The sequence below is a fragment of the Megalops cyprinoides genome, chromosome 14 (genome assembly GCF_013368585.1).
Source record: "Megalops cyprinoides isolate fMegCyp1 chromosome 14, fMegCyp1.pri, whole genome shotgun sequence".
Lineage (NCBI taxonomy): Eukaryota > Metazoa > Chordata > Actinopteri > Elopiformes > Megalopidae > Megalops > Megalops cyprinoides.
In genome coordinates this window covers 6,864,373-6,888,520 of record NC_050596.1, presented here as the reverse complement: position 1 = coordinate 6,888,520, position 24,148 = coordinate 6,864,373, and the positions used below count along the sequence as shown (strand labels likewise).

At 40.2% G+C, this 24,148-nt stretch overlaps 1 protein-coding gene across 1 annotated transcript in view; it reads left to right on the top strand.

Annotated features, from left to right (window-relative positions):
- The window catches only part of LOC118788919 (gamma-aminobutyric acid receptor subunit gamma-3), a 108,554-nt gene extending 98,903 nt beyond the window's left edge, over window positions 1-9,651 (top strand). The window contains exons 7-9 of the mRNA XM_036545127.1: window positions 1,618-1,770; window positions 6,227-6,426; window positions 9,097-9,651. Of these exons, the coding sequence (XP_036401020.1) occupies window positions 1,618-1,770; window positions 6,227-6,426; window positions 9,097-9,375 (632 nt within the window). The 3' untranslated portion in view covers window positions 9,376-9,651. The remainder of the gene's footprint in view (window positions 1-1,617; window positions 1,771-6,226; window positions 6,427-9,096) is intronic.
- Window positions 9,652-24,148: the final 14,497 nt, after the last annotated feature.

Genomic DNA, 24,148 nt, shown 5'->3' with positions numbered 1-24,148 from the left:
GACAATGGAGGTAGGATCCTCCATTAGCCAAGAAAACACGATATGAGCAAAGGTACCCCTTATCATTGTGCAGAAACAGATTAACAGCACTTACAGCATCAGTTAAGGTGAACATAGTTTGTAAAAATAGGTCAAGTAATTTAAACCAAACAGAGGAGCATGCAAGCAGTACCATTTATAATGCCAACAGGCACTGTTTCAGTCTCCTATTAGTCTCTCTTCTCATTTGTCCCAATTAAGCATAGGAAAACAATAGTCTTCCCAATATCTCTGCTCTCAAAAGGTCCTTTATTAAATCATTTTGTACGGTGTCTTTTAAATCCAACATTCAGTAACTGATGCATGTTAGGGAAACAATGTTTTAATAAGATGTAGCCCAGTTAATCACTAATAGCTATTCATGAAAAAGGATATGAATACTTGTCTTTCTTTTTGGGAGCAAATGCAGTATTCAAGAAGATGGTGTCCAAGTGAATTCTGGGATGAAAAATGAATGCATAGATCAATTAATACATACATTAATAAATAAATATGCCACATAAATCAAATACCCCTGAGGACTAATACTCACATTGATACACATTGATCAGGGGATCAGAAAGAACACATTTTTTCACTTGTCTGTTATGAAGGCGACTCTAGGATCTAACTGTGGTCTTGGGGAAGAAAAAAAACATTTCTGACATGTTTCCTCTTAATATTTTCAAGTTTAGGTCAGGCTGCTCCGCTGCGTGATGATTAGAAATATTCTTGGCTCGTTTTCACTTCGAGGATGTCAGAATACCGAAGTCACATCCCGTTTGAACACTTTCCTTAAAGCAGTTTATGAATCTGCTCAGTTCCTTTCAGCGGAGGGAATACAGCCCCCGCGAGTCGCTCATGCTAACGAAGTGCTGTGCGCTAACCGAAGTAGCCTGTTTGATTGTGCGAAGGCTCGATGATGAAATGCAGGGATCCGCAAATAGAATGTCTTTGGCTGCAGTCACAAAGGGGATATGATCAAACGCTCTGTATGGGCTGTGAATTAGTCCATAATATGGTTTTAAAAGGGTACATGACAGGCATGTTAAGAATTTTTAGAATGAAGTACTGTTAAAAATGCTATCATAAAATTACCCTATATAGTACCCGACATTACATACTTGCAGCTCTATTGTCTGCATCCGCTGAAATGAAGTCGAGATTAATTGATATTACGGTGTGCTAATTTTGCTCTGAAGCTTTGGTAACACCAGCCACTCTAAGAATTTTATCTCATTAGTATTAATGAGATTATCTTCAAAAGCCATGATGATGGCAGGTAATTTGGGGACCATTTAAGGCATAAAATGAAGATTAGTTTGCACTGAATGTACTGTTTTAATGACAATTAATTTATTATTTAGTCATTAATTTTTCAGTCGTGGCTTTGTCTCTATTCTCCTCCTCCTTTCCAGGTAGCTGGTGCTGTGTTTTAAATTTTGTCACTTTTTCAGTTGACTCAATTAAGCTCACAAGATTTGTTTTGATTTGTAGTGAATGTGCGGCTTTTATGTTAAAGTTACATTTTCATTTTTTTCAATGCTGACAAAAACGTCATGATCTTAACTCAGCCTGTGTCTTCCTCCTTGTCGTCAGGTGATTATGTGGTGATGACGGTCTACTTTGACCTAAGCAGAAGGATGGGCTATTTCACCATTCAGACCTACATCCCCTGCATCCTCACTGTGGTTCTGTCTTGGGTGTCCTTCTGGATTAAAAAAGATGCGACTCCGGCCAGAACGGCACTAGGTAGGCCTGTTTGCATGTGTTAATAATTAAACTGTTAATTTAAAAGGAACCAGCCCAAACAGACAGAAACATACATTTTGCTGAAGAAGAGCCTAACCAGCTTATTTGTCAAGAAGACAAATTCAACTTCTTTGTATAACTATCACGGATGGTGTTTCTCTCATGTGCAACTTGTAATACATGCGGTATATTCTTACCCTCACTGTATATGCTAACTCAACCATTTGGAGTACCTTTGGGGAAGGGCTGCAGCCAAAAGGTCTCACTGCATTGTTTGTCAGAGACATTCATCCTGATTAAAAATGAATGAAAAGGCCTCACACTGAAGTGTTAGATTATTGCCTTGGGCCAAGCGTGCCATCTCATAGTAAACTGTTTTAGGCAGCACCCAAAATCCCGAGCTCTGTTTTACATTCACCCTCATCAAGAAAAAAAGATTTGACCTTTGACTTTCTGTTTTCAAGCAGTATGGGCTTGGATAAATCTCATCCACTGCACTATTACCTCTACACTGCCTATTCTACTGCTCAGTGCTAATGTACTCACTCTAGCTCTAACTATCTATGCCTGTTTTACGATGATGCTACTGACATATTCACAGAAAAAAACTCAAGATCTCTGTAACTCTTTGTCTGGTTATAATTTTTTAAATCTTTTTTTTTTTGATGACTATGCTTCAATGTCGTAATGGAGGCCCAGCCAGTAAATCTTAATGCATGTGTATTTGTCATGTTCTCATTTATGTCTGCATTTAGTCTGAATGTTAGTCTTTACTTTTTCCTTTTATTTCATGTTTTATTTTACTGTTATTGCTGAGGCTTATCCAGAAAGTCCCTTTTCTCACATATTCATTACCTTTTCTGATTTGTTCATGCTTTTTCCCCTTAATTACATGCTCTCCATTTGTTCATGTGCAGTGCTGTGGAACATTTTGGTGAAGGTAATTGCTTTCAGTTTATTTTTATGCCATTTTTGTTTCTGCTTTTTTAATGTTCGAGTTTAATTGCACTGTATGTTCTACTCCAGCTTCAAAATAGTTCACATTCACATCTCAGCATCATAATTTTTCAAAATATACTGAAACAGAGGGCACCTCCACATATTACAGATGTCATCGAAAAACGGTTGCTGCTCATGGTCTTTCCTGTCCAAAGCACTGACTCAGAAAAAATTGGAACATCAGTCTGCCAGTCTGTTCTGTCCTTGCTGCCTGCTGAAAACAGGGTACGAAACACAAGTTTCATTTCAGAAGTGCAGTTTCATGAGGCAATCATGCCAAGCAACTTCTTCCAAACAAATTTTCAATTCTGAGGCAATCATCTGGAACACACCTGTGGATCACCTGGATATGCACAAGATTTTTATTCGAAGTGTAAAATGAACTGGGCTAGCCTACCTGCGTTGCAACATGGCATAAGTAATTCTATGACTTTGTTTTGTATTTGCTACACCTTCACACTAAACAAACATTTTTGTGTTTTTGTATCAGCAGAAATTAAAAAGGCTCAAGCATAAGAATCTGGGCTTCTGTGGCTTCTTTTTTGGACTCGATGTGGTATCATCACTTTTAACTTAATTAACTTAATTATTTTATATCAAAATGTGAGGGCCACAGATACAGTAGCGACATATACTGTACGTGAATCACCCTGATAACTGGGTGTCATTCTTTTCATTTTTCCAATTAAACTTCATACAACCCTGATAGCTGCACAGGAAAATGATGAAGCAGAATGAAAAGGGAAGAATATAAAAAACCTTGGCGGTATACATTGTGCAAACACACTCATAACGCCATCTAAACACACGATTTTCTAATGGGTCCACCATGAAAGGAATTGAGAGGAATTACAGAGATAAGGGCAGGATCTATGACAGACAATAGCTCTCAGGTCCACTCGTGGATCTAGTCACAAAGTGAACTTCATTTTCTGTTAAAGAGAAAGGGCACGGTCTGGTGGGGGGGGCAGTGAATGCAATTAATCTGTGGGACAAAAGGAGTCATTGTGCCTTCAGCAGAGAGGAAGAGAAAAGCAGGCATTGGCGTTATTCAGTAGAGTCCAGCAAGGAAGGGGTGAGATAAGACAGGGCCCGGGGAGATAGCGGGGAGAGGCGTCGTCGCTGCAGCAGCGAGGGCGGAGGAGGAAGCAGGGCACCGACGCGTCCCGGTGCCAAGCGCGGCCTACAACGGTGACAGCCGCGTTGACTTGTTTTCGGGAGAAATTACCATACTGTAATGACCGTCAGCACAAATCTGACAGCCAGGGCAAATCTCTCACCTTCAAACTTGCAGAAAGCCACCAGTCTCCTCACTTTACCTCAGTGTTGTGATGAGTGTTTTTTGTGTTGTAGGTGTCCAGTGTATGTACAGTATACTTATACATTATAACATATATATATATATATATATATATATGTATATATATATATATATATTTATATATATATATATATATATATATATATATATATATATACAGACGGGTGACAAAGGAAAAACATAACGTGTCTTCGTAAGGTGTTGGGCCACCACGAGCTGCCAGAACAGCTTCAGTGCGCCTTGGCATAGATTTTACAAGTCTCTACAACTCTACTGGAGGGATGGAACACCATTCTTCCAAAAGATATTCCCTCATTTGATGTTTTGATGATGGTGGTGGAGAGCGCTGTGTAACACGTTGTTCCAAAATCTCCCATAGGTGTTCAATTGGGTTGAGATCTGGTGACTGCGAAGGCCATAGCATATGATTCACATCATTTTCCATACTCATCAAACCATTCAGTGACCCCTCGTGCCCTATGGATGGGGGCATTGTCATCCTGGAAGAGACCACTCCCATCAGCACAGAAATGTTTAATCATAGGATAAAGGTGATCACTCAGAACAACTTTGTATTTATTTGCAGTGACCCTTCCCTCTAATGGGACAAGTGGACCCAAACCATGCCAGCAAAATTCCCCCTACAGCATAACAGAGCCCACAGACCCCCTCACTGTAGGGGTCAAGCATTCAGGCCTATACCGTTCTCTTGGTGTACGCCACACATGCACTTGCCCATATCACTTTTTTCCACATCTCTGTAGACCAGTGCCTATGGTTTTTGCACCACTGAACTCTCAAATGTGCATCGTCTTTGTAATGAGGGGTTTATGCACTGCAGCCCTACCATAATATCCCTCTCTATGTAATTGTTGACGGACTGTTCTAGCTGACACAGTCTGATCACATCCTGCATTGACATTCTCAATCACCTGAGGAAGAGTTGCTCTTCTGCTTTTCCTTACATATCGCACTAATGCGTGGGCATCATGGTCATCGAATGTGTGCTGAAGTATGAGTATGATTGGATGTTAAATTCTGAATTGTACCATTCAGTACACCTGTGTGGAAGCATCTGCATTCGTTATGTTTCTCCACTCATTTATTCCGGGTTTTCCTTTAATTTGTCACCCGTCTATATATATATATATATATACACATACATATATATATATATATATATATATATGTATGTATATATATATATATATATATGTATGTATATATATATATATATATATATATATATATATATATATATATATATAAGAGAGAGAGAGAGCGAGAGAGAGAGAGAAAGAAAGAAAATCATAAATATCATAAATATGAGTGTTATGTGTGCATTTGTCAAAAGTGTAAAAAGCTATTTGTCATCTCTTTTGTCTGGCGGAATATTTGCCTGTTTCGGCAGGCTTTGCAAGCTCACATCCCCTGCGCTGTTTGAGCAGGCACACTGTTTTTGAACCGTGCCTCAGTACAGTATCTGCAGGAAAACAGGTGAGGCAATCAAGATGCCAACAAGAGTCTGGAGGAAGAGAATTGAGTGTGAAATACCCGCCCGAAATAGATGTGGGCCCACTTGTTTCCATAGAAACCATTGAAAAACAGTGTTCTGTTCATTTCTCTCTTCAGTGGCATCTCTGTGATCTGAGTGGCGTGTGTGTGTGTGTGCATGTATGTGTGTTTGTGTGTGTGTGTGTGTGTATGTGTGTTTGTGCGTGTGTGTGTGGGTGTGCGTGCATGTGGGTGGGAATTTTCGATTTGCTCATTTTTTCATCTTTGTTGAATATTTAGCGCTGAAAATTCCCACGGGATGCTGAAATAACCATTTGTTCACACCTGAGTAATGGGAGGCTGCCAGTGAAAGATATGCAGCACCCAGATGCTGCAAAATCATTACACAGCACGTACAAATAATGGCATTGTGTTAAACGATGCATCTAAAAATCATAGCAGAATCCATAGCACTTCTTCCACCTGCTTCAAGATTGTAAATCAAAATGACAGTCAGCTAAATTTCCTTGAGGGTTTTTAAGATCCTACAGCTGTAAAAAGGAAAGCAAGGCTGCCACAAAAAAAGCTTCGTTTAAAGGGGACAGATGCATGTTCTCTCAACATCCTATCTTCACTTTGCAGGGATAACGACAGTGTTGACCATGACCACCCTCAGCACAGTGGCCAGGACCTCGTTGCCCAGGGTATCCTATGTGACAGCCATGGACCTCTTCGTCACGGTGTGCTTCTTGTTCGTCTTCGCGGCTTTGATGGAGTACGCCACCCTCAACTACTACTCGTACAGCGCACGAAAGCCAAGCTGTTCCAGGACTAAAAGATCGGTAAGGTCTCATACAGGTGTCCCATTCCGATGTGCATTTTACCCCAGCAGGCTGCATTTACATTATTGCCATTTAGCAAATGCTCCAGACTTTCATACATGTAGGTTACAGTTTCATTCAGCTAGATATTTACTGGATATATACTGAGGCTCAATTGTGGGTTAAGTACTTTTCCCAAGGCTACAACAGCAGTGCCCCAGCAGGGAGTTGAGCCAGTAACCTTTTGGTTACGAGCCTTGATCCTTGCCACAACACCACGCTGCTGCCCCTTTTAGCAGAAGGTGATGTAGGATTTGACGGCGTGCCACAAAATGATGGCTTCATGGCTGAGATGTGCAGAATGAAGCAGGCCTGGGCGACGATGCATGTAAGGATGCCTTTTAGATTGAAGTACCATTTGAGAGCGTTTGGGATGGAGGACTTTAGAACCTCTCATCTGTTACACTCCGTAACAGATGAGAAATGCAGAGGAAAGCATTTGAGGTGATGCCTTCTTGTGAAAGGTTAAAGACTTTCCACTGATCCTGAGATAGTGTGTGTGTGTGTGTGTCTACCTTCCATGATATCCACTTTCCTGAGCCTTTTTGCGAGAATCTTTTCTATCATATCAATTGGGAGCCTTTTCAAAGCGTTTAAATACTGTGGAAAGACACCATTTGATCGTTTTAAGCAGCTAGCTTGTTCCTGATGGGATAACACTTGCTCTCATAGAGAGGGTCTCACCAGTGAAATTTCAGGATTCCCCTTCAGACAGCACCTTAACATTTGTGAACAATAACGTGTCAGCATTGTCTTATACTGCTCAATCTAATATATATCATACACAGCTGTTGACAAGGAACACTCCAATTGGATTATGTACGTGCTTCTTTGTTAGTTGCTTGCAATTTACCATTACAGCCTTCAACAAGTCTCAAAATATGACATTAAACATGGACCAACAGTTACATACCAACAATACCAGGATATGAGCTGCATTCTGTATTCTGCAATGCTGCAAATTCTAAACCTTTCGTACACGACAAGGACATGGACAATCAATCCAAGCAAACAGATTAGTGGCATGAACACTGCTGTCTCTGGGCCTCCAGGTCCACTATTGCTCTCTAATGATTAAAATTCTTTGAATAATTCTTTGCAATATGTTTTTTTATTTGTTCATCTTCTGTGTATCATTAATTTTATTAACAACTGAAACAATTACCATAATAGTAGCAGCAGTTGTGCTGCAGAAAATGAATAAACACAGTTAAACTTGTTTTTGGTATTTTACTGGGTAGTAAAGTCTACTCATGCTTTTCAGCATTTCCGAATTCCATATAACACAAAAGGTGTGAGAGAAATCAGTCTCTGCAGATGGTATGTTTTAAAAAAAGGGCCAACTGACATGAAAGTATTTAGGAAACACTGTTTAACATTGTTCTGGAGAAGAGCTTGTTTAGTTTATGTGAAGCACTGTATTATGTCCCATATTGTCTGTCATTACTTGGCTTCATTTAGTCAGTCATTTTCATTTTAAGGGCTGACCTAATTTTTCAGGGTTTTCTTGACTGAATTATAGAACATGCATGCCCTGGGCACATGAGTGAATTGCCATTTTTGTATGTTGAAAATACATATATATATACAATACAATTTAATACTGGATTCTGGGGGTTGTAAGGCCCCCAGAACTACTGAATATGGACAGAAATAAAATGCATTTATTCACAGCTATTAAACGTGGAGTAATAATGCCACGCTTGAAAGCAAAATCAAAATATATCCTGCATTACCAAAACGGTGTCTTTGGGTATTACTACCCACACTGATTATGAGCATAATATTTGAATATATAAAAAACCAAAACAGTAAAAACACTGGTGATAGTCTTCCATATGGTAGTATTTAGAGGACTAATCCTTTATTTTGAAATTGGAAGGCTTCTTGTCCGTGACTCACAATAAATAAAAGGTTTACAGGGACTGTTTAATTCACTGCTGATCAGTTTAATTATAGCACAAGTAGATTATCCTTCTAATTGATTATAACATGCTATCATGGATGTTGCTCAGAAATCAAAAGCGCCTGAGCAGCGAGATCAGTGAGAATGCTGCTCTTTGGCTAATCTCATCTGATAGGAGCAGTGTTTGTTTGGGAAGCTCCAGCCGCTTCAAACACTCATCCATTCTGTCCGTTCCAGCCGCTTTTAATCTGTCCGTGTCGGCTCCCCCTGATTTGGTGCTCGATGGTGGAGGGGGGGTGGTATGTCTGTGTGTATGTCAAATGAGGAGCGCTGTAGGTAATGGACTGAAGTGTTCAAAAATAACGTTCCGTTCCATTACCATTGGCAACATCCAATATACTGCATTAGACGGATATCTGCATAGGACATAGCTTCCCTGGGCCCTTGACGCAGAATTAGATCAGGTTTTTGGGGACCTTTCCGCAGATGGTATCGGCTCATAGCTTTGAATGACAGCTCCCCTGCTGGATGCGATTGGGGTTTGAGATTTTTTTTTTTTTTGCTTATTGCACAGATTAAATGCATGACACCGCAGTTTCCCTCCGATCCTATCTCATCTCCCTCCGCGCATGTCCTGGGTGCACTTTCAAAACCAATCCACTGACAGGAGCCTCATTCTTCCCTAACGTCCCCCCCCATCTCCCCACTCCCCCCACATCTTTCAGAACTACTCCGTGCTGGACGTGGGACCGCCACCGACCGTCATCACGCTGAACAACTCCATGTACTGGCAAGAGTTCGAGGAGGCCTGCGTCTACGAGTGCCTGGACGGCAAGGACTGCCAGAGCTTCTTCTGCTGCTTTGAGGAGTGTAAGGGGGGCGCATGGCGCAAGGGCCGGGTGCACATAGACATTCTTGAGCTGGACGCCTACTCGCGTGTCTTCTTCCCCACCTCCTTCCTGCTCTTCAACGTTGTCTACTGGGTAGGCTACCTCTACCTTTGACCGTCTCCAGTAACGAAGAGGACTCTCTGGTTTTGTTTTTTGTTTTTTATTTGTTGAGGGTTGAGTGGGGAAGGGAAATTCCCTCCAAAATGGCGAGACAACACAGAGGGAGAGAGACTAAAAAGAAAAGAATGCAACACCAAGAGAACTTCAGTAGTTTTGCTACAAGGACTTAAGTTGAGTCATACCTGGTACTTTTTTAAAGGGTTTGAAACAAAAAAGTGCTATAACTATAACTTAGTTACTGAAATTCCTTAGGGATGTGACAATAAGGGAACCAGGCCTCCCTGTCTATGTGAGGAGGTTATTGTCAGTGGGCTGTTGTATACTGGTATTTTCTGCCAGAAATTTCTGCCTTGTACTTCAGGTACCGTAATAATTCACAAACTTATGAACCCTTTTGTTCCTATACCCTCAACTTTGCTATGAGAACCATTCAGTCAGGGTTTGGGGGTGGAGGTGTGAGGGTGAGGGGTTAGATACCGAGGGTAAAAGACGAAACAAAAATGTATGCCTTTCCCAGCATCTTTTGTTTTGTTTTCCTTGAATTCTGAAACTTCTGTCAAAATGTTCACAGGGGGTTACTCAAACAAAAAAACCCCTCTTTGTCCAGCTGTCAGTCAAAGCCGGGTTAGTTGTGTGAGGGAAATTAAGAACCATCCACAGTGCCTTGTTCAGGAGGGGAGTATCAAAAGGGACAGTGGCCGGTTTTGACTGATGCACTGCAAAAGTTTCACAATGGTTTCATTTAGGTTATTGCTACATCTTTGCTCCTTGGTTGGTCTGTGAACAAAGCATCACTACTTTAATGGCATTGCATGCTTAAATTATTTAGCAAATTCACCCTAAAACTGCACAAATAACTCCTGTTGAACTCATGGCAGGATGCACTGAGAATACTGGACCCCCTTTTTTAGTTTATACTTTTCAAATGAGAAGAAAAAATGTTTTTGGAATATTAGTGATATGTAGAGTACTATGCTCCTCCTATATTTATATAGATTAATAGAATAATTTTCCAAGAAACTTGTTAAAAAAAGTCGAAAATAATAGACGCTAGATTAACGAGCAGTTTACGCAAATCGATAACTAATTGCACGGCTGAGTAAGGACTATAGAACAGACATAGTCAGTTATTGCATTTCAATCAAAAGATTCATTTATGTTGGTTTTGCTTTGATGTAACTCTTCTGACTCCAACAATCCATCTTACCTGAATGGGAGGGACAGCCCTATGAAACACTAAGCCGGGCTCCTGCAGCAGTGAAAAGTGGGTTAGCGAATTTGGGGACAACAGTCAGTAAATATACCATGACACCATGACACACAGCCTGTATGTGCAGCATGTGACTTGGGCCCATCAGGCTGAACAGATGAGCTGAACTAAGTACTGCTGACAAGTCATTTGGTGACATGAATCACGGCCACTAAATGACTTTCCCCATAAAATCCCAAGACAGTTTTCTAAATAGTTGATTGAAGAGACAGAAAGGTTGGATTGTGTTTTCCTGCCTTCAAAGGGAGAGGTTTCCTAAGTAGTTCCTTTGCAGTTCCATATTGATTTACGAAGGGTCACTTTAGAACACCATTACAATGCTGAGTGCACATTCTAGCTGTTGATTTACCAGATACCGGGGTGAATCTCGTTTTGTAGATGAACAGGTGCTAGGCATTGGTTTGGGCAGGGCTTGATCTTCTATACATGGGGATACAATGTTCTTTGGGTCTACTGGCTTCAAGAAGAAATCCATGCCCTCCAACCAGCCAATCACATTCCCTTCTGAACCCCATATGAATTCTGCCCCATTACAAAACCTTAGAGCACCCTGGGCTGTCAAAGCGTAGCTTTCTTTCCATGGTTTATCGAGCTCGCGAGGCTGTAGAATAATTTTTTTCTGGAGGTAAGAGTCATAGTGTAGTGTCAAAGAAATTGCCTTAGGCTTTCCCTCACAGGACACAGTGAACCACAGCTGTAATATGAACTGAGTACCTGGGAACGTCATGTTTCAGTTCGAGGTACGCATCACCAAAGGTTTCATTTAAACTGAGAGTTTGTGTGCCAATGCGTGTGTATGTGTCTGCTTTTGTGGCAGTCTGCATAAGTAGCGTTTCTGATTTGAACTTTTTGTATTTCTTTATTTATTAGCTAAGTGCCAAAATATTACACAGCTAACGTTTTGTTGGGAAAATAGATCTTTTTCAGACAGTCTTGCAGGCACTGGCCTTGTTTTATTCCATAATACCAAGAGTCATTCAATAGTTGTTCCCATTAACACTTAACACTTATTGTACAGCACCGTTTATTTCCCAGTGTTTTACCACAGCGCTAACCTGCAGATGGCTGAATATACATCTATTTCCAGATCTGAAATCAAACTGTAAACTCTAACTCGACTAGTTTATTTTTTTCATTCTTCACAATAGCCATTTCCTTACACCATAGCTCTTTTAAGATATCCTTTTCTTGATGCCTGTTTTGACATACAATAGATTTAGAACACTGCTTATAATGAGTTCTAAGGGAAGTATCAAATGTGTTATTTGAGGTTGTCATTAAAGTTGGTCTTGTGCTCTGTTGTTTATATATTGAACTCATCTCAAAAGTGTTGTGAATTTCCGCCAGTTATTCTGGCTGGACATATTAAAATATATTTCTGGAGTGATTGCTGTGGCTTCTGGGGTACGTACCTAATTATCCCGTCTTGTGTTTCGTTCTTTGATTTCTTCGTGTGCTCCAGCACATTGTTATTGTGGCTGTCAGGGTTTTTTTTGTGTAAAATTTGCAGTTCTTGCTTTTCAGCACTGTCTGATGAGGTGATTTCGTGGAGGGGGGGAAGTGGGGGGTGGGGTCACACCGGGTAATGCTCAGGCCGGGGCTGACGCGTCTCAGACTGGCTTTGAAAAGGGAGTCCCTAAATTCCCTCCACCCCCACACTCAATCCGCGGGCTGAGCCAAGCCGAACGCCTCATAAACATCCTCATTTCGACAGCCTCGCAGCAGCCCTGTTGGCAGCACCCCCTGTGCGATTCTACACAGCGGAATTCCTCAACTCAGATTACAGAAAAACTTGACTGCGGCGACGTCTAATTAGGATCGAGGAACAAACAAGAACTCCAATACTCTGTCTGATCTCAAAAAAAAAAAAAGGCGGACCATTCAGCTGATGTGATACTGAATGGGATCATTTAGGAGTATTTTTTGACCTATTCCTTTCTCATGCGCTCTGAGAATTAGATGCAGAGCAACACGAATTATGGGTTTCCGAGGCACAATATTCTCCGAAAATAAACTGGAGGATGAGCGCAGGAGAGACGGTGTGAAGCTTAATCCATGGTAACAGCTATTGAGGGTGACAGGACAGGTGAAGTAGTGTCACTCGAGTGAACGCAGATGACCTTTGTGACGATACACAGAGTATGTTGTGTTTTCTTGCAGAGATACGTGTGTGCATTATTGTACGTGAGGACATACTCGTCTAAGGAGACAGTGTAATTGTGCAAAGAAAACCATATTTAGTGAAAAGCTTTGTGGAACATAAATCTCTGCAGTTTAATAGCAAATGCATTCATTAGCATTCATGTGTAACTTCTTTGATACATTATCACATTAGTATAATAAGTGTTTACATTTGTTTTTGTTTTTTTGTTTTTTTTTTCTTAATATCTGGACACTTTTGAAAAGTTTGGACATTTTTCGACTTGGATCAGTCAACTATTATAGTGTGTGGCTTTGTTTTTTGTTGTGATTTTGTTTTTTTCTTAAACAGTTACATTATCTAAAAATAATTTTGAATCCCGTCTCCTCTGACCAGGAAGCATTTCAATAATGAAATGATGCCAAAGAGATGCAGTTATGAAGAGGAGTCAGGCAGAATTCCAAGCAAGTAATTACTCGAAACATTTTAGCATTAGCTTTTTTATTTTAATTCTTCTGCTTCCCTTGAAAAACTGTGATTGGATGAATTGATTTTTCAGAGTGACTTTGTGGATGTAGAACTGTTACACAAGCTGTCATTTTGAAAGTGATATCAACTACATGGTCTGGTTAGAAGAGTTTGGGTTGCTCAGTGTAATTGATATGATTATTGCTCTTGATTGATTATCTAGTTATAGTACTATGGGCTCATGGTTGCAAGACTGATATTTTTTCATCAAATCTGGGGCTTGAAACAGTATATAGGTTTGACTACATTGTTGCCAACAGTAACACATTATGACATTTCTGGACATTTTTGCACCCATAACAAAGTAAAGGCAGTGAAGTTTCAGATTCTGGCTATTTTTAATTGCCAACTTTATTTCTAGGCCTTTGTGTTGACCCAGAGAGGTTTAGAAGGGCTGGACTTACTTCTACAAATAAATCTCTTGTGCTTTTATTTATTTTGGTCATACCCAAAATGCCCATGTAAAAGAATGCAAATGAAACCAATGGTTATACAGTGTATGCAGCAGTGTTACAGTTAAGTAGGTCTCTCTTAAAGAAATACTTATCTAACCTAACAGATGATCAAACTGTCACTGGTGTGCTGTTTGCCCCAGACATTCTGTGAGTAACATGTATATACCATGTTTCAAAGGTTGCAAGTAAATGCAGGTGTTGACTTAGGTGTTCTGTTTTTGGTTTGTTTGGGGTTTTCCTCTTTTTGTTACTGTGCTCTGTTGTAACTAGATTTTTTTGTTGGTTTGTTTTGTTTTGTTTCATCTTATTGAAAAGAGAGTACATGTGAGAGCTAGGACTGTCCACAATCCATTTCTATACTCCAATCTTATTTTCATATATGTAATTCTTTTTATATTGGAAATGTACATTATAGCAGTAATTTCAGAAAACACTAAATAAAATGTTTTTCATTTCTGTATAATATTGCGGTCATACTTTTGAATTTTAACCATTTGCAAATAGAAATGGATATTCTCAGTCTACTGCACAAACATACTGACACTCACATAATTACAGTTACACTACATCACCATTAGGTAGTTAACTCTGTGCTCTCAGTAATCCCCCACCCACTCAAAGCTGATACTAAGTTACTGTACATATCTGTTTCAGAAACTAAAATGAATAGTAACCTAGTATCAACCTAATTAGTTGATACTAGCTTACTGCACAGTACACATTAGTGACACATGCATACATTACTGTACATATTGGTTGATACTAGGTTACTGTACATATTAGTGATACATAAATAACACAATTTGCATACAGACTATATTAAAAAATAATAATAATAATGCATATGTGCTGTATTTCTGCTTTGTTAGGCAATTAACTAAGTTCATACTAAGGTTGCTGCTGTTAAACTGGTGTTTCTTTTGAAATAAACTAATATATGCATTAATCTAGTATCAACTTTGGGGGAATGGGGAGATTGCAAGAGTACACATAATTCAGCATAGTGCTGACCTGAGAGAATGACTCTCACAGCTGAGTGTGTCAAAATCTTGAAACATCAGTGTTCAGTGAGGGGTTCCACATCATCTCAAAAGGATTAGGGGATGTGCCTGGGGGGGGGGGGGATCTCACCTGTGCTGTTTTGTAACTCAAACTCTCAGTCTGCTAGCTGGACCTAACGCAGCAGATGGCATACCAGCCATCCCAACAACAAGGTGACATACAAGCTGTTTACAGCCACCTGCCATGGTAAAGTAAAAGAGTCTACAGCAGCAAGATACCTAAGCGACTGTATTTTCTATGGAAATAGCTGCCCGGGACTGCAAAGATGGCGGAAATCCATTTAACATGCAGAGAGATCGTTTTAATGAGCAAGCAGCAGGGAGCTGCCGGAGTGTGGGTGTGCAGATGAGATCTCCTCTGAAATAGTCAGAGGTTTTGGTTTTCCTTTTTTGCAGGGGTGATCAGCTCTTAAGGTCATATTTTCAATTCTTTATATTCAAGATGCTTTCTGCCGCACAGTCCACATGGTCAAAGTAAGCTTTAAACCACAGAGCATGGAGTAAAGCAGTGCTATGGACAAGCTTTGAGTATCTTCATACCATACAGACAGTAGTGCTCTTGGTAAAGAAAATTTAACTTAGCAGTTCAGAGTGCATTACAAAAGCAGCAGTGTAAAATCAAAAGGCAGAATGAATGGGAAAGACCAGTGATACATTAACAGAAGATTTACATACTAACAATATTAAAATTTTAAAAAATACATATGTACTTTATTTGTACTAGGTTGGACAATTAGCAGAACAGAACAAAATATATTTGCTTATGAGAAAAAAACTTACATGTCTCATATTGAGCAAATCAGAATGAAGAAATATTGGCAAGATTTTGGGTGCCTAACAAGCACCACAGACTTCACATATGAACAGAGACTAAGATAAAACAAGTCAGCTATGTTCCAGCTATGCTTACCAGAATACAGTGCAACATGCACAGTCTGCATCCTTCCAGAGTGTTTAAAACATCCGTGTGGGTTATATTCTTTTGGGTTGTCAGTCCCCTCAGGGCCAGAAGTCTATCCTTGGTTTAGAACCTGTCATTCCTCAGGGAAGGTTGCCCCTGGATGCTGAGGTCTCCAGTGCAAAGAAAGAGAGGTGATCCTGACTGTGAAGAAATTCAAAAAACTTTGAGTGAAGAGGTAGAGATAACTGAGCTTGAATATGTGCAGGTCATGTGTAGTGCAGATAGGTGCAGATAGGATGTTGATTGTGACGAGAGGAAGGCGATTTTGAGTGTGAATAGGTATATACCATGCCAATGCAGGAGGTTTATAAGTACTCAATGGGTGAGCGCTGGTTTTCAATGCTCCTCCAAGATGGTTTACCAGGACACTAGCGTACACAAGAAGAAAAAGAGGCATCACACTTGCACCCGAGGCGTGTAATATACTTACAGTACCAGGTGCAGCCGACTGTCTTGGTCATAGTCATTTGCGTTTGATCGATGGGCTTTGCCGGGGTTTAGCCACGGAGCGGGCCTGGCCATCAGCCACGTTTCCGAGCACGGTGGGCCTTACCAGAGATTATCCATACGGCCCCTCTGGCTATTATCCATTTTTATAAGATCAAATAGCCTTTCCAGGTGGTTGTCGCAAAATCACACCAGCACACACGGCCAATACCGTGTCTTTAGCCTGGATTTAAACAGGCAGCATGCAGTTACCGTACAGCTCTGCGGTTTGCGGGGGCTCTGTAACAGAAAGCTCTGCCACCTGTTTCTGCTTTAGCCTGTCTTTTTGTGAAATAACGAGGCTGCCCCTGTCCCTGGGAACGGAGATGCTGTGAGGAACTGGTAGGACAGTAACAGCTCTCTTAGATATGCAGGGGAAAACCCTTTTAATGTTCTTTAAGATCTTCTTTAACACCAGCTGGGAATTTTAAAGGAAGCTGGCAAAGTGATGCCAGAAGTTTAATCACTGACATCTTTAAATCTGGTTCCATGCTGCTGACATATTGTATTATTTTCCTTCCTATCTCTCCTATAAATGTGATTGGGTGATTCCCAAGCCATTCTGCAATGACGTCTACATTTGTCAAAAGAACATTAGCCTTCACATAGGCAGTAGGTACACACTGCACAATGCTAACACACTGCTAGCTATTTTTCTGCAGAGTAGCCCAATTGTGCACATTGGGGAAAAAATAGTGGGATTCCTGCCTGGACTGTCAATCTGATATATATTTCCTCATTCAAACAGCACAGAGGCTTTGATTGTTTGAAAAGAGACACTGCTGAGAATCATAGCTGTACAACAACTTTTCACACTGCCCGATAAATCAGTGGACCAGGTATTTTCACATCCTATTTCCAAAACGATCTATGGGGGTACATTTAGAAACAGAGCAGGTAAGTTTCTAAACGAAATGCACACAATTTACCCAGATAAAGTACCCAGATGCAAATCAGCACAAACATAATAATGTTACAAATACAAATCATTGCAAATCATTCAGAAGTTTTTTTTTTTCCCCAGCTAATTATCCTTCATTGCTGACAGGAATCATTTAATCCATATTTGTTTTATGTCCTCTGTCAGTTTGTGTTTTGCTAATGAAGAAATGATTTAATAAAACACTGTTAACAATGAAAGCTCCCAAAGAGAACCACAGTTGATCTGCTGATTGCTGCTTCACTACTTCCATTGCTCTTGCTGCTGCTTTTATTTCCATAGCATGTAAACAACAAGCTATGGGTTTGATTGTACGCCAGAGGAGAAGCCCAACCATTCACCTCCAATGATATGTAGCAGAGGCTGACTTCAGTGCACAAGTCTGATTTCATTTCAGACTGAAGCCTGATAGTAAGAGACATGCCACAGCATAACTGAGATCTCATCTCAGTTGACGGCTAAGCTTTGTTCATTTACAACAACAGCAATAATAATAGATTGCATTACTGTGTGTGTATGGGGTGGGGGGGTGACTCAGCCACTACCAATGTGTTACACACACCTGGGGTGGGCAGAGTAGTATCTGAATGAGGGAGAGAGCATTATTAAGCCCACTATACAGAGGGAAGAATAGGTGGCCAGACCAAGGGAGTCAGTTGCTCTTTTGCCATGGGAGCCCTATGGGATCTTTAATTGCCTAGCGTCACATCCAAAGTGTGGCATCTCCTTGACCACAGTGTCCCCATCATTGGGGAGCTGGTTTTGGGTTTGATCCAGAGGGAAGACTGCCCTCTGCTGGCTCTCCACTGCCACTTCCAACTACACCCTTCCAGGTCCATTATCCAGGTATTCACTAAACCTGGACCCACTTCCCCTAAGTTATCAGGCAGGAAGAAGCTATAATATAATTTTTAATTGTAAGAAGTGAGCAATGTAATTGCTATAGTTACAGTATAGTATGCTATAGTGTGTCCAGCTGTATCGATTAATAGAGATGATAATTCTAATTTCTAGTAAGATAGTTGCTGTTTCATCTAGGTACATTTCAGATTAATAATGCTTACTAACAACACTGGTTATCTTTTTGGCTACCGAGTGGCTCAGTCAGGGAGGTCTTCATCTTGAACCCAGGCTCAACCCTGCAGCCTAGGTGTCTTCTGTCAACTATGACTAGGGGCCCACAGCGGTGGAACATACTGGCTTCTATCCACCCACGGTGGAGGCGGGCATCCTCTTATTTGTCAGGCACCAGCGTGGCTTGGATAATGTCAGTGAAGCAGGACCTATCCTCCAGTTGTGACCCACGTCAATGTTGTGCACTGCACAACTTCCATTGTGAAAAATAGCTATTGGCTGCATGCAAGTGTGTGAGAGGATTGCACAGGTCAGAGCTCCTGCAGTGGTTGTCGCCCTGAGATGAGCCTAATGTGCAACTGGAAATTCCAAACAGGGCTGCAAAAGTGGGAAAGCCATTTAAAACACTAACTACCTAGCAAGACACTTTGTTTATTTTTCACATAACACTTTAGTTTGATTAGCGTGGCAGTGCCAGGTACCTGGCATGCTGTCACAAAAGCAGATGGTCTCTAACTGCATATACACAAAACTGATGTGATTTAAATTGATTTCTAGAGATGTGTGTCATTTAAAGTTGTTGCTGGATTGTATCCGAGTCAGCTAGCTGAATGTTAAATGTCATTCCATTAGCCTTGGCAGTGGAGAGTTAGCAGGTATCAACCATGAGGACATTAGTTTTGGTAAATGAAATAATAATCCATTTTAAATGTAACACAACTTCCATCAATCATTCAGATGCATCAATTCACTGAAATATAGGCGTACCATATTGTACGGTACAGTATGGTCTTGTACAGTGTATTTACGGTCTAATGAGCATAAATTAAAAAATACTGTAATGTTAATGATTTTAGCTGTGTGGAAAACTGTTTGGTGTTTTTGCCTTTTAAAATGTCTACTTAAGGAGTCTATTGTGTAAGTTTTCTTGGGGTTATCGCCCTGATGAAGGAGCACTCTCTCTGACATTGTACTGCTTCACTTTGCTTTGGACACCCTGACAGATGCAATACATATCATGGTATTGGAACCAGACAAATTTACTATTCATGCTCCACCATTTATGATTAGTTGAATAAGGATGCATTCCTACTATATGGTATAAGTTGACTATAAGCTGGCCTTTATGTTGTAATGGTTTTTATTCACATTATATCCGTTGGATTTACAGTTACCAAGATAGTAATACATGTCTACTTGTCTACTGGTTTTGATTATAGTTCAAAGCAAATACATTCATGTGTGAAAATTCACCACATACTAAGAATATATGATCCCAACAGAAGAGCAGGGATCTGGGTAAACAAAGTGTTAAAAAACACAGCTGTAATGATCAAAAACCTCAAATTCAAGTGCAAATTGTATGTAAACACTCTTAAGAGACAATTATAACTTTAATCAAAATTTTAAATGGATCTTAATTCAACTCAAAATGCACTTAATTCTTAATTCCACAGTCAACATGTGAGTTGCCAGTGTGCAATCTCACTCATTTTTTCCCCATAATCTATTTTAAGTGGACTCAGGGCTTATTGTTTCTAGACGTTCTGTCACCATATGGAATATCCTGAAGGAAACGCTGACCTCCCACAGGACCACATGCACCATCTGCAAAATGCCTCCATTAAAGAGCTGAAACTAACCACAATGACGTTTCGCGTATGTCTCAGGGAATCTCATTTTCTCTTTCACGATGAAGGCCAGGTAGGCATAGCTTCATTTAGCTTGTGTAATCAATCATTTCCTGCAACCTGCTATCTCAGGTCTCAAATTCATTTTTCTTAAACCGTTCACGTTCTAAAACAGTACGATAGTGATCTGAGAGGAAGTTCATCAGAGTGTACCATCAGTGTTGACAGTACACAAATCGGCAATGTCATTTTCATAACCATCGTCGTCGTCATTATTTGTGCAATCATTGCACACTTTAATCTCCAATGTTTATTATCTTGAATTGATCTGGGAGGATTGTGGGTTGTTCTGCTGTTTTTAGTCAGTTTGATTTTTTTTTCAATGCTGATACCCGAGGCAAATGTTGAACATTTTATTTCGTTTTTGTGATGTATAATCAATAATTATTAATAACACAAAGCCCAATTCAGCTCAAGATAATACTGGAGCAGAGGAAAGGGTCACAATAGGTCTACTACAGTATATAGGGAATGGCATAAGTAATACATTACATTTGCTAAACCCAAGACAAAGAAAGAATGGGGTTTTCATTCAATGTAGAAAATCAAGAAATAGACTTTACAAAAGTAGCATTTCCTTATTGTCACGTACTGATATATGAGCACCATGTTATGATATGTCCTTAATGTCACATACTGGTAGATATATGAGCATCATGCTCTGATATTTCCCTTAATCAATCAACTAATCTCCTTTCCTTTGATGGTCATTTGTCATCTTCATTGTCAAGCCCTTGGGCCCTGAATCATTTTTTTCTAAATTAAAATCTCCACCACCACACATCCTACAAACTTATATTTCAGAATTTTCACCAGTATTGAGTATCACGCAGTGCAGTGCTGTTTAAAGAAAAGAATCATGACAAGTGAGAAAATCATATGAATAAATGATGTCATCTTCCATCCAAAGTTTATCCTGAGTTGAAAAAATTAACAAAGGCCATAAAAACTGCTTTTACAAAAAAATGGAATACTTATTCAAGCTAGCATATCTGCCTAGGGCTGAGCTAAATAAAACCTGTCCAGAATGGAATATTGTCATGTATGTCATGTATTGTCATGTATGTCAGTATGTCAAGCAGACCGAGACAATACTGTGTATATGTAATCACTTGACGTTACGGTTTAACTTAGCATGCTTCCTCTAAACTACATATCGTACACACACTTCAAGCACATAAATAGGCAGGCATAAATGTCAGAACACTATTTTAGGAATAACACTGCAATGAAGAATATGCTTTGTGTGTGATGTATAAAATTGGGGAGCTTACCACATAAGGTTTAGAGAGGGTTAACGTGCGCAAGGGTAGCGCTGAGGGTGGGCAGATGGTCCCGAATGTTAACAGAAACATGAAGTGATGATGATTCTTACCCTGGGGCATGAGGCACCCTGTGAAGTTCATCTGCGGCACATCTCGTCTCCAGCGTTGGATCCGCCGCTTCCTGCCCCACACCTGTGAAAACAGATGGAAGATAATTCGATGTTGGTTTATATCACTGAAGGTCCTCAAATAGACTGCAAATGCTTGCCATCTTAAGTAGCCGGAAATTTCTTACGACCACACACGCTTCACATTTTATGAAAAGTAGCGACTGAAAAATGTTCTCCATTATTACCTCAGAGAAATGTCATTTTTTTTAACTCGCCTTGACGCTGAGGTTGTTGTTGTCTTAATCAGAAGATTATTTTCAAGACCTGCGGTGGTTTCCGAGAATGATAACTCCATTTATCCTTCTGAGAAAACTGCTTGAAGTGAAATTGCACACAGTGAAATCAGATAAGATACAGGTACAGCACATAGAAGGGTAAGGGCATGCTGCCATTAAAAGATCTCCATGGTCATCACAGGGCTCAGAGCCTCGGCAGCGTAGCCTGTCAGTCAAGGCATGTGTGAAATGGACAGCTATCACCTATTGAGATGAGGGACAAATAACAAACAATTTGCTCCGTGAGTACAACAATGTTTCCACCTGATCTGCTGGTTTCAGTAATGTTTTGTGTTCCCAACGTTTTTCATCACTGAATCCTAAACATATGGACCTTAGTTTAGCACAAGCCATCAGGTTACATCACATCACATTTGCATTACATGACGATATGACACATACGTAGTGATTATAAAAGTTGTGATATAATTAGGTGAACTCCATGAACCACCTTTGCATGATATGATGATACAAATTTACATACAATTGCAGCATAAAGGTTGTGATTGATCTGGGTATAGCAGAACTATATTTGGCTTGCAGTCCAGGTGGAAGTCTGCAGGTCCAATTCCTTGGTGAGGCACTGCCATACCCTTGAGCAAAGTACCTCACACAAATTGCCTCTGTAAAATATGCAGCTGTGTAAATGGGTGAAGCGAAAGTGATGGAAGTCACTCTAGGTAGGGCTGCTAAACTACAGAGCTGTGCACAGCAAGTAATGACTGATGGTTTTGCAAGCACAGCAGACCTCAATGAACACCAAGGAGGAAAAAGGTGTGTATGCTGTTGGAATAGAGTCATCAAGTTCCTAAACCGATCCGGTAAAGCATTCGATTTGTCACAGGGCCCTTTAAGAAAAAAGAAAAATCACTGACATGTCAGAAAAGTTGCTATACTTAGCAATAAAACTACCAAGTTGGCAAAAGTGGACTTTTCTGACCCATTAACTCTTAGACCAGTTCTTGCGGGAATTAAATTCATCTAGTAGATACTGAAATGAGAACAGACAAAATGGCTAATTTGTGTTGTCTCACGTTACATCACATGTTCTTTCTGACCTGTCATAATGGGTCTCAGAATAAAGATGGACTCAGTGAGTCCTGAGGCAGGCCATAAGCATGCAAACGTAGGTTGATATTCAGTTTTAATTGCAAAACAATCAATAAAAGCAGTGAAATGATTGGATCTTTGGATCATGCAGCTACTCTAAGGGTTGGAATGAATTTGAAATAGTAGTTGAGATGGGGGTTGGTGCACGGGTGGGCAATTCTGTTATCTTTTTTCAACTGATCGTATTATTTATGACATCCCTTCACAAGGAAACAGGCCATATAACTTTTTAACAAGAACCATAAAAATATGGAATGTAAGTCAAAGTAACTTAACAGGAACATCATTTTTACAAGCAAAACACAAAGTGACAAGTTTGCATTCAGTTTTGTGAGGACAATTCAATGTCAGCGGGACTTTTAACAGCCAATCATTTTAGCACAGGATTGGCCAATGATGCAATTTCGGAGCACTAGCGTGTTGGCATAAGTGCTATTTGGGACCCTGTCCAATAGAACATTTCTGTAATGTAACAAAAGTACAAAGTCAAATTTGTGGAGCTGCTCTTGTCTAAATGGGAAGGACCTTCGCTTGGCTGATCAAGGGGAAAAAAGATGGAAAAGATGACCTCGGAGTTAATATTTTTATGTGTAAAAAATCAGTGCCAGTTTAGCAGTGATCTGTGTGGATTTTTGAAGAACCACTTTATAGAGCAATTACATACACAGTCTGCCACAATGTTCACTTGGAAGAGAAATTGCAGAATGATTGTAACAAGTTTGAGGGCTGTTTATTACTGGAAAGGTACAGCGTTGAAATGAATGAGGAGCAGGTCTGCTGGGATCTTTGGCAGTAGTTGGAGTCCAGTCCTACAGAGAAGCAGACAGGCCAGTGAGGCTGTATGACAGCTCTGAGGGGAGCCCCCCAACGACCTTCTGGAGCAGAAGGGGCCATTCCTGGATGTAGGAGGAGGACAGTGGTACCCTCTACGCAAACCGAGGGGAGAAGACATCAAAGCCAGGCGGAAGACCCTGGTATATTCCCCAGCATGGAGACCTGCAGGTAGGAGGAGACAAGCAAGAAGCGGAGAGAGGGGAAGAGGCAAGAGACTAGTAGGTGGGTTATATACATCATTAACTGCTTTGGATTGGATAAGTAGTAAAAGCAGGCAAAGATACAAAAATTTCCTACCCTCCCAAATCTTCCAAACTTTCATTGAAGCCATTGGCAGATTTATACTAACATTAACATTATTAAAACATTTCATATCCAGAATTTTGAAATGCTAATAATCATAAATAGTGATCTTAATAATAAATATTAATTGTACTTTCTTGGCTGCAAAATTAATTCCTTCATTGAGGACAATAAAGCTATGTAATCTAATCTAATAATCTTGTT